This window comes from Danio rerio, chromosome 18 (genome assembly GCF_049306965.1).
Source record: "Danio rerio strain Tuebingen ecotype United States chromosome 18, GRCz12tu, whole genome shotgun sequence".
NCBI lineage: Eukaryota > Metazoa > Chordata > Actinopteri > Cypriniformes > Danionidae > Danio > Danio rerio.
The window spans coordinates 14,089,245-14,101,276 of NC_133193.1; the positions used below are offsets into that span (position 1 = coordinate 14,089,245).

At 36.9% G+C, this 12,032-nt stretch overlaps 1 protein-coding gene across 5 annotated transcripts in view; it reads left to right on the forward strand.

The window, feature by feature from the left end:
- tbxas1 (thromboxane A synthase 1 (platelet)) overlaps nt 1–12,032 on the forward strand; it is a 216,708-nt gene that overhangs the window by 78,297 nt on the left and 126,379 nt on the right. For all 5 annotated transcript variants that reach the window (XR_012393810.1, NM_205609.2, XM_073929585.1 and 2 more), the window contains 1 exon segment: nt 2,670–2,786. Coding sequence is in view for 4 of the 5 variants with exons in the window: in NM_205609.2 (NP_991172.2) it covers nt 2,670–2,786 (117 nt within the window). In the remaining variant the exon portion in view is untranslated.

Consider the following 12,032-nt stretch of genomic DNA (forward strand, 5'->3'; position numbering starts at 1 on the left):
AGGAGCAGTATCAACAGATATTAAGCAGACAGTCTACTAATACTCAAATGGACCATCAAATTAAAGTGCAACCCTAAAATGTTATTTGGGAAATTTGTAAACCTTTAGTATTGTATATTAAGGCTACAATAGTCATCATTTAAAGTGGATCAAAACCTTGCATCAAAGGTGTCCTGAAACTATCGAACAACACCCATTTTTGATAGTTTTAAAGACATTTATTGATCCACTTCAATTGTTGACTACTGTATATCTTGCATACAATGTACATATCATAGTCCACAGTTCCTAAACAGTGTCCAATTCAAGTTATCTTCTGTGCCACTGCATACAGCTAATTGTGCATGTACACTGTAAAAAGTTATCTATTACTTTACTTTAAAAATGTGAGCAAACCCGTTGCTTTAAAAGCAACAAGTTGACTTAAGAAAGTGAGGACTTATTGTAACTTGAAACTGTTAAGTTGAGTTGAATTATGCACAGTTCATTAAAGCACCTGAAAATTTATTTTTGTAAGCGGACAGAACTCTATGTAGGTTTATTGTGTTCACAGTCATACTGGAGCGATAGAAACACAATTTACTGACATTAAAATAAGATCCAAATCCCTGCAATTCTAAGGCCCACCACATTGGGATATAGAAGTGCAGTTTCCCCGCCCACTAATTTGATTGACAGCCACGTATCATGTTCACAAGACAGGAGGTGCTCAAAGCAACTGGGATTAAAGGTCTGTTCAGCTCTCTGTGATTATTTGGAGCTTTAGAATGAGCTTAAAACATTTTTAAAACAGTGCATGTTTGTAATAAAGAAAGTAAAATCGCTACATAATTCATCACTACAGCCGCATGTCAGTACAATTATAAAAGAAGACGCTTCAATGGCAGTTCATGGACTTAAATCAGGTTTATTTTGTACATTAACATAACAGACATCCATGCAGCAGTGTATATGAACCTGTATCCTGTCACATTTGTTGTGCAAAAACTGCGCAAAGCCAAACATGTGTGCGCTTGTGCATGTGTACTATAAACTTTATAAAAGACAGGCTTGAATTAACACCACAACAAAGTTACCAAATAACAGTTGTGAAAGTTCTTTCTGTGATAAGGAAGATCTGCTTCATTCTTGTCTGTCTCTGTGCTGTTTATATACAGTTGAAGTCAGAATTATTAGCCCCCTTCAAATTTTTTTCTTCTTTTTTAAATATTTTCCAAATGATGTTTAACAGGGCAAGGAAATTTTCACAGTACGTCTGATAATATTTTTCTTCTGGAGAAAGTTGTATTTGTTTTAGTTCGGGTAGAATAAAAGCAGTTTTTAATTTTTTAAACACAATTTTAGGAACAAAATTATTAGCCCCTTTAAGCTATATTTTTTCTCGATAATCTACAGAACAAACCATTGTTATACAATAACTTGCCTAATTACCCTAACCTGCCTAGGTAACCTAATTAACCCAGTTAAGCCTTTAAATGTTGCTTTAAGCTGTATAAAAGTGTCTTGAAAAATATCTATTAAAATATTATTAACAGTCATCATAGCAAAGATAAAATAAATCAGTTATTAGAGATGGGTTATTAAAAAATTATGTTTAGAAATGTGTTGAAAAAATTTGCTCTCCATTAAACAGAAATTAGGGAAAAAATAAACAAGCGGTCTAAAAATTCAGGGGGGCTAATAATTCTGACCTCAACTGTACGTGAAGTCACTCATCAGAGCAATACAGAGAATCTCTATGGCTCTGACATGCATGTGGGAATGGTGGGTATAGGGAGAACCAGCTCATTTGCATTAAAGGCACTGGAAACAAAAAGAGCTACAGTGTCCTAGCAGCTCAAATTTCCCAGATTTAAAGTGGTATAATAAATAATCTGATGGGTGTTTTGAGCTGAAACTTTACAGACACATTCTGGAAACACAAAAAACTTATCATAAATATTGAAAAATGGGTAAAATAGGTGCCCTTTAATATCTTAGGCCATAGGTTTACTCACTTTTTTTTAGGTTGTCAACTAGCAGTTTACCATGTAGCTAACTATAAGTTTAAGTTTAAATCACTTGCTAATGCCTGCTATGTTTTTTTTTTTTTTTTACCAAGTTTCAAATATAAATTTACTTTTAGAAATGAATAAAATAAAAACATGTTTGTTTGTTTAACTATACCATTGTCATCTCCATTTAACCTGCAATAGCATGATTATTATTAGATATTGTGAGCTCAGCTTATAGCCTTGCGCAAATGCTGTACATTTCAACCAAATAAAAAACAAAAACTTTAGGACCAAATGTGCTCTCATTAATAATGTTTTGGTCTAATAGTATTGGCCTGTCATGCATTGTGAATTATTATTATTATTATATATATTTTTTGTAATCTTCCTAGAAACATGTCAGTGAAAATAGTTTAATCAAAAATGTTGTCTCTATGAGAAATTCTTCAAAGAATACAAAGAAAAAACTATTTTGTTGTAGTTTTTAGTACATTTTCACTATGTAAACAACATACCAAACTGCCTACTACACAACACTGGGTCCATTTATAACTAAATAACTTAACTAAATGTAAAACTGGTGTAATTTTCTTTAGGTTTTGTTTCATTCATGTTCTTAAACATGTTTTTTGAGACATTTTACCTGTACAAACCAAAGCTGTGTCCTCAATTCAGACAGCCAGAGGCATCACTAAACCTATGAGCGACAGTCTGATCATGCTGAAGGGCGAACAATGGAAACGAGTGCGCAGCATACTCACGCCAACCTTCAGTGCTGCCAAGATGAAAGAGGTGAGCTCTGTTTTTATACCTAAATGTTTGCTACAAAAACATTTAAGCTGTTCTCAGAAGCAATTGTTCTTGTTATGTAATCACATTTTATGGCCTTGAGTTGATAAATCAAGTGCAGCTCTATTGGAACAGGCTAAAGAACTAAAATCTGGACCCGCAGAGGATCTCATATTTCCATAACAGCCATTAAAATAGTTTTACAAAGTTGCATAAGATGCTCATAAGATGTGTAGATAAGAATGGATTCCCAAGGAAAGGTTCACACGATAAAAAATTCAATTTGGTGTGATTTATTCAAATAAGTGTACATAAGTGTGAACGATGGGATATGAACCGCGTTGAGCTCCAAACAAGTGCACTGTAAAAATAAAAAATAAGTTGACAACTCAAAATTGTAAGGCAACCTGCTGCAGAACTTCTTTGAGACTTAACTTTCAACCCAAGTACTGCACTTGGCTCGATTTAAGCGATTTTAAGACTCAAAAAAGCTCTGCAACAAGTTGCCTTGCAATTTTAAGTTTAGTTAACTTTTTTTTGTGTGGGCAGATACTGCTGAAAAGATGGGTTTCGATCTGCTTCCAGACAAACTCAAAAAAGTGCAGTGAATAAGGACTCAACATGGACCAAAAACATCGCAATAAACCAAAAACAGAACATGCCACCCCAAAAAGGGCAGAATGCTCAAGCATACCTCGTTTTTTTCATCATAGTTATGACGTTGCTCATTATACAGTGGCTCAATATAGAGGTTTTATCTTCTTTCTAGTAAAAATATCTAAAAATTTATTAATAATCTGCCAGTGGCATAAGAAAAATTATTTTAAATCTTGATAATTTTACATTTTTTAAAGGAAATACAATTCATTTAGATAATAATTGCTTTTGCAATTTTTATTTTGTTTGCAGTGAGGCAAAAGATGCGTGTCTCATTGCAGCAGATCTTTATTTGTGTGCATGACCGAAGATATTCTGATGTGGTTTTGACCCATTACTGCTTATTTTATAAGCAACATGGGCTGTTTATTGAGAAAGTTGGCAATTCTGACACTTACAGGAAGTTTCATATAGTGATTTACAATGACCACGTGACTGTTAAAAGATAAAGATAAGTTTGATTTCCCTAACCACTTTAGAAATAAAGCTTCTTTATTGCCCTTGATGGTACATTTATATTCCACAAAAGGCTTTTTTTTTGTGTATTCTTCAAAATATTCTACAAAAATTATTATTTTAAGAGCTCTTCACTGAAGGATTCTGTGGAGAACTTACATATAATGTAAAAACCCTTTTGTATGTACACACCGGCCACTTTATTAGGTACACCATACTAGTACTGGGTTGGAGCCATTTGCCTTAATCCTTCGTTGCATAGATTCAACAAGCTACTGGAAATATTCCTCAGAGATTTTGGTTCATATTGACATGATAGCCTTATGCAGTAGCTGCACATATGTCGGCTGCACATCCATGATGCAAATCTCCCATTCCACCACATCCCAAAAGTGCTCTATTGGATTGAACACTATAGGGTGCTCATTGTCTTGTTCAAGAAATCAGTCTGAGATGATTTGCTCTTTATGACATGGTGTGTTATACTGCTGGAAGTAGCCATGAGAAGATGGGTACACTGTGGTCATACTGTAAAAGTATGGACATGGTCAGCACCAATACCCGGGTAGGCTGTGGTGTTGACACGATGCTCAATTAGTACTAAAGGGCCCAAAGTGTACCAAAAAAATCTCTTACACCACCACCACCAGCCTGAACCGTTGATACAAGGCAAGATGGATCCATGCTTTTATGTTGTTGATGCCAAATTCTGACCCTACCATCCTAATGTCGCAGCAATGTTTTTCCAATCGTCTATTGTCCAATTTTGGTGAGCCTGTTCGAATTGTAGTCTCAGTTTCCTGTTCTTAGCTGACAGGAGTGGCACTTGGTGTGATCTTCTGCTGCTGTAACCCATCCACCTCAAGGTAGGACGTGCTGTGCGTTCAGAGCTGCTGTTCTGCATACCTTGGTTGTAACGAGTGGTTATTTCAGTTACTGTTGGCTTTCTATCAGCTGGAACCAGTCTGGCCATTCTCCTCTGGCATCAACAAGGAATTTGCGCTCACAGAACTGCTGCTCACTGGATATTTTCTCTTTTTCTGACCATTCTCTGTAAACCCTAGCGATGGTTGTGTGTGAAAATCCCAGTAGATCAGCAGTTCTGAAATACTCAGACCAGCCCATCTGGCACCAACAACCATGACACATTCAAAGTCACTTACATCACCTTTCTTCCCCATTCTGATGCTCGGTTTGAACTGCAGCAGATTGTCTTGATCATGTCTACATGCCTAAATTCATTGAATAGCTGCTATGGCTGATTAGAATTTTGCATTAACGAGCAGTTGGAGAGGTGTACCTAATAAAGTGGCTGGTGAGTGTGTGACTGTAGTATCAACATGTTCCTGGATCCTAACTCTATGCCCTTAAATTCTTTCCAGCGTTTTCAAAAATCTGACTAAATGTTGGTCCAGGAACATCCTGAAAAAAATACATTAAACCTGTTTCACATAGTGCAAAGAACACCTTCTTCCTAAAAGCACGTGAACTGGTGGATAAATGTCCTTTTGAATCCTCATCTGGGAGTCTTAACAAGCCTGTGTGTATCTTATCCTGTTCTCTGTCACTGGAGATTTGTTGTTAATGGAGGCCATATCAGGCTGCTTTCACAATGTGTAATTTTGTTGGAGCCTATTTGTACATTGTGTTGTCATTACCTCTTTCAGCATTTAGGTGGGGCAGCTTGATGATACCAGACTATCAGTTTTCCCACAGTGAGCTATAGGAACTGAGAGCTAAGAGGGTTTGACATGTTTTTTCCCCCCGCATTACATATGAGAGAACAAAGGAACTTGTTTCCTCTACAACAGCCCTGCACTTTACATGCACTCTTTTGTGATCAAATAAAACATTGAATAGGTGTAATAGTCACAGGCAGACAGGTGAGAGAAAGACGAGGTTGCAATTTACAAAACTATTTAAGAGAGAATACTATTCAAGGATAACACATCCTGAAAATCTGACTTTTTGTGCAACTGTATAATAGAGTCTCTACTGCATCTGCAACCCAGAAAATGTCAAAAAAGACAACCCAGTAACTTTTGTTTACGCTTCTGTTTTCAAGAATGTGAAAAAAATTAATTGCTCAGAATTTGCTCCTGTAGTGATGTAGGAAGGCGGTCTAATTACATATTAGTGCCCCTTAATCTTCCCCTTAATCTCCACCCACAGCACCCCTGCAACAGTAACAGTGTTGACCCACTGTAGCAGCTAGAGGTTTACAATGTCTGCCAGAAGAAAAATAAAAACATTATAAATGTTCTGTTGTTGTACTGGTCTCCAAAAATTAGAAAAGTGCAATGTATTTGCATAAAATATATTTAACATCAGACTGCTTCACAAATGAGGGTCAATTTGGCACTGTTTCTGAAGATGAGCCTATTCTTTGTGCTCAATTTTAATATCCAGATCTGTTTTGTGATTATTCAGACATTTCTGATTGTGCACATTAACATGCTGCTATTGTGGCCCAAAGTTACCATCGTCTCTGACTTCACTCACAGACCCCAGAGCTATTTCGTTATTATTCCAGAAAACGCCAACACAGGTTCATTGTGGATACAGACCCCTGTCTACATTTCTGGAGAGTGCAAATTATGTACCCAGAGGTACGACTGGCTCCAGTTTATCTGTAAAACAAATAATATGGGGCAGTATGATGCCTACCAGCTGACCACTTACCTCCATGTGGACGACTTTTCCAGGGTTACCAGTTTACCCAGTCACTCGCCGCATACATCAGCAGACTTGGGACGCGAAGCGGAGTTGATCATGATGACGGGGTTTTAATCCAGCGTTCAAGTGTTCCAGAAACCATGTGAAATAGAAGCAAAAAATAAAAAATAAACAACAGGCTGAAAACATGGTGAAACCACACAACCGCTTTTCTTTTTTATAGAATGGTTTAAAAAAACACCATCAGTTGGGTTTAAGGAAGGGGGTGGGTGGGTCAGTCATTTGACAGCAAGATGGCCTGGTCGGCTGAAGAAATTTGAGATCATTAAAACGCGTATACAGACGCCTTTGGTGAATGGCAAAAATAAAAACTCTGAGCAGGGATGTCTATTTCTGGTTACGTATTTCACTGTCCCCAGAAATGTAGACCTGGGTATATATCCACAATGAGCCTGGGCTGGAAAGTGCTCAGCATCAGCATGATTCAAAAATGCACTTTTTTTCTCCTTATTTAAACAGGAAGTCTCACTGAGATTTAAAATCTATTTTACATGAGAGACCTGGCCAAGATAATAGCCATACAGTAAAACTATTTTAAAATACAGGAACACCACATTGCAACATTTCATCAACAAAAACAATCACATGCTTGAAAAAAACACACTCTTTATAATCCTTTTAAATTCACCGAAAGACACGATTTTACCTAGTTTTAAATCTTTTTGCAAATTATTCCGTGCCCAAAGTGCACAATAAGATTTTATCATGTACTGATTTGGCTACATGATTTTAACTTTTGTTGTTTCTGGAATATCAGAATAGTGTATATATAAGCTCCAACCTCTGTTAAAGCAGCAGCTCAGTAATGGCCCATGTACACTAATGGTAATGGCCAGTGGTAAGGTACGGTTCAGTATGCTTTTATGACTGTTTCCACCGTCAAAAGTTATCTAAAAGCGAACGGTATCGTACCACTATTTGGGTACCCTTTGCAAATGGTTCCTAGCACAACAAAAGGGAACCAAAAGGCAGAGCAAGACGTGCAACTAAAGATAATTGGTTTACACTGATACGTCACTCGCTCGTGCAACAAGCCAGAAGTATGAAAACAAAGGAGCCAACATTTTTAAAAACATAGCCGAGACATTTTACTGTAGTAATACATACATATAATAATGAGCCATGGTCGACCCGAGCTCAAACAAATCTCGTCAGCCACAAAGCCAAGAAGAGCAGAATTACCCTGGGTCCTGTAGTTTTTTACAAGGCCATCTAAAGTGTGAGCGGTTGCGCTTTCTCGTGATCGACCGGCAGGCGTATATATATGAAATAACAAACTTCTTGAGCTGATAACATGCGCATGAATATTAAAGTTCTTCTGACATCCTTTTAGAAATGAACAAGCATGAGACTGCCGCACTGACCCGTACCGTACTGTACCACCTAGTGTAAACGAGCCATTACATTTAAAAGGGACACACACCAAAAAATGTGTGCTTTAACTCACACCCAAAAAATGGGAAATTTGACAGGTTGTACTAAATGATATATGGGTGCATTTTGAGCTCAATCTTCACAGATGTGTTCTGTGGACACCGGAGATTTATTTAACATCTTATGAAAGGGGACATAATATGTCTCCTTTAATTCACATGACATCATCCAGGTTAAGATAAAAGGCTGAAAATAATTGGCTGTTCCGTCCTGTGATTGGCTAAGACATATGATAGTCGTGTTGTGATAGAAAGGTCTTGGATGACAGCAGATCATTTCTGTTCGTCCTCTTGTAAACATGTTTTGAAGTGCCAGTCATCAGATCTCACATCACAGAACGGGATCGATTCTCAGTTGTTCCCTGCATCTCATGTGACTGCTTATTCATTTTTAAGCAGGATGATTGAATGGGATTAATAAATTGCAGATTAAACAAGACCTGGTTTGAATTATGCTGTCAATGTCGATTTCTCTACTGAAAACACGGTGTAGTCTGGAGTGTGATCTGTGTCTTGGAAACGAACCCTGTGCTTTTTTTTTTTTTTTTTTGTCTTCTTTTAGCCTTGCCAAGAATCTCAGATGATTTCATCTCCTAATAAAGAAAGAATCTGCTTTTGGGATGTGTACAGTCATAAATGCTCCTTTTTCCATAGTGTAATGCAACTTAGAGAGAGTTTTTTTTTCTGTCTGTGTGTACGTATACTCTATTATATATTACTTTATATACTATATACATACATTTACACTACCTGACAAAAGTCTAGTCGCCTATGTAAGTTTCAGAAACAACAAATAATAACTTGACTTCTAGTTGATCATTTGGCATCAGAAGTGGCTTATAGTAAAGGCCTCTAGTTTACGCTTATTTTACCAAAATAAAATATGATCATGCCTTAATTTGTAATTATTTAATTAGGATAGTAAAGTCTGACTTTACGGGTACAAAAGTCTCGTCACTTAACATAAATAATGAAAAGTATAGACTATAAAGTCATTATGCAGTGGAAAAAGAATTAATATTGTGAATGACTTCCATGAGCTTGGAGGACTGCATCCATACATCTCTGCAATGCCTCAAACAACTATAGTATAATAACCTATAGTAATAATAATAATAGGTTGGCCAATCCTGAAGCACCTTGACCTTCTTTGCTTTCAGTAACTTTGATGTGGAGGCTGAAGTATGAGAAGGAGCGCTGACCTGCTGAAGAATTTGCCCTCTCATGTGGTTTGTAATGTAATAGGCAGCACATATGTCTTGATACCTCAGGCTGTTGATGTTGCCATCCAGTCTGCAGATCTCTCGCACGCCCCTGTACTGAATGTAACCCCAAACCATGATTATTCCTTCACCAAACTTGACTGATATCTATGAGAATTTTGGGTCCATGCTGGTTCCAATAGGTCTTCTGCAGTATTTGTGATGATTGAAATGCAGTTCAACAAAAGATTCATCTGAAAAATCTACCTTCAGCTACTTTTCTAAATTGATCTACTAGAAGTCATTTACATAAAAAAAATAACTTTATTTTTTTAAATTAACTAAAAGGCTTTAAAAAAGTATGTATATATATATATATATATATATATATATATATATATATATATATATATATAAATGTATATATATATATATGTATATATATGTATAAAAATGTATATATATATAAAAATCCTTTGCTTGTGAACTAGACTATACTGGTTTCTCTGTATGTACTGTACTCTGCATGTAAACATTTAGACATACATATTTTTTTTCTTATTTAACTATATAATTTTTTTTTTAATCCTAACTAGGACTGCACGATAGTAGAAGAATCTGATATTGCCAGACTTTATTTTTCTGTGATTCACAGGCACAGGACAGTTGCTAGGGTGTGGCTAGTAAGTTGAAAGGTCATCAGTGATTGGTAGATTGGTAGTCTAAGTTACATGAGCCCAATCTTAAGTCTGTATGACAGTCTAGCACAAAGTTAATAGGTCACAAACGTTGGTCCAATGTTAAGTCAATAGGACTTTTCAGAATTTTCCGGGTCAGTTTTCGGAAAACCATAAGTCGCATCATTTGGAAAATATATAGCAACTTATATCAGTATAGTTTGGAGGTTTAGTGGTGGTAGAACAGTCTAAGAGGCGATGCATTCGTAAAATAGTCTAGGAAGAAAAAAAGAAGACGGAAAAATAGTAATAAGTTTATGTAGTACAACTGTATGTTGGCTTTTTCAAGCCTCCATAATAAAGATAATTAACAGTTTTTTCCTTAAAACAAGTAAAATCATCTGTCTGTGGGGTAAGTTGGATTAGAAACAAGACAAAAATGTAAAAAAAAATATATATATATATTATAAAAAGAAAGAACTTTACAATGATTTTGCAAAAACACAAATTCCATATAAATACAGTAACTACATACAATTCTGTAGCTCCTGGTCAACTAATGCCGAGTTCAGACTGCATGATTTTCAAAGTAGTCGTGTCACAGATGTGTTCACACTGCATGACCATCTAGGTTAGACTTCTGTCTGTGCTGTGTTCACACTGTAGGATGGATCGGCGACAGGGTTCACACGGCATGACTTTAATATAGGAGGAATCGCATACAACTGTTCAAACTACGTCTCACAACCAAACAAATGCAAGAAGTGACATGGTAACAACGCAAGGTGACGTAATTTATCCTTCGTTATTAACTACATAATGGAAAAAGAGGGCTTTAGCTTTAGAAACGTATGATGATAATCTGGCTTTTAAAGAGAATTAGCAAACTCTCCTCAACTTTTTTTTTACGTTTGCTGGTACTTTTACCAGTGAATGCTGCCCTGTCATTGGCTGTATGATTGTGGATGTTATTTTCAGAGACACATTTCACATGACATTGAGTTGCCGACAGCTCCAGATATTTAGCATGCAAAATATCTCACGGGCGCAGGCCCGGATTGGCTAATCGGAAGGACCGGGAGAATTCCCGGTGGGCCGGTCCGTTTTTTGGCTGCGAGGGCTGGTGTCCCCATCTCCAGAATCTGTTGCTCTCAGCAGTCACACTTTTTAAATTAATTTATTTATTTACTTGACCACAGTCTTCTTAATCATTATTTTACCGCAGCTCCGCTCTTTTTATCTCGCTGTCTTGTGAGCAGGATGCAGCCCGCAGGTCCTTGTGGTCCAGTGGTTAGTACGATAGGTCATGACGCCGCCGACCAGGTTTGATCCTTGTCTGAGTATTTTATTTTATTTTATTTTTTTCATTTTTATTTTTAAGACATATAATACTGTTAGGATTGTTGAACATTTGAAGTTCTAAAGCAGCTGTTTTCTCAAAAAAAGACTTGATAGTGTAATTAGAAACTGAATTGGAAATGACCTTATTTTAATATAGTCAGTCGTGATCTGAGGTGGGCCGGTGTGAGGCTTGAAACTTCAGGGCTGAAAAGGAGTCCCACTCCAGCCCTGCACGGGCGTCAGCGACTCATTGGCGATTCTGTCATATCTCGTCCTTGTCGTTTCATACTGTGTGATTGTCACTCACGTAAACGAGCAGCGATTCGCCTGTGTCTGAACTCGGCATACGACTCAACATTGCACTGCATATCTTGCGATGTGACTGTTGTCTAATGTGCACATTGCAATGTCGACGCTAACTATAGACGATATAATGTGCAGCCCAAATCCTAACTGTAAAGTCATCAAAACTATGCCACTAATGGAAAATGACCAAAAATGACCAAAACCTTAGTCTAGATCTCAGTTCTATGCTCTTCTCAACCATCATGAGAAGCAAATTCTGTCGAGCATGTCTACATTTTCACTGTGGGTAACAAATATACAGTCTTGCATTGTAGAACATTGCAGACATGTTGCATGATTTGCAAAAGAAGTATGCAAAGCTGCTGATATATTTGGCCTCAACCTCGTGTATACATCTGCCCATGAGCCCGTATCCATTAATGATGTCATTTCCCCTCTCAG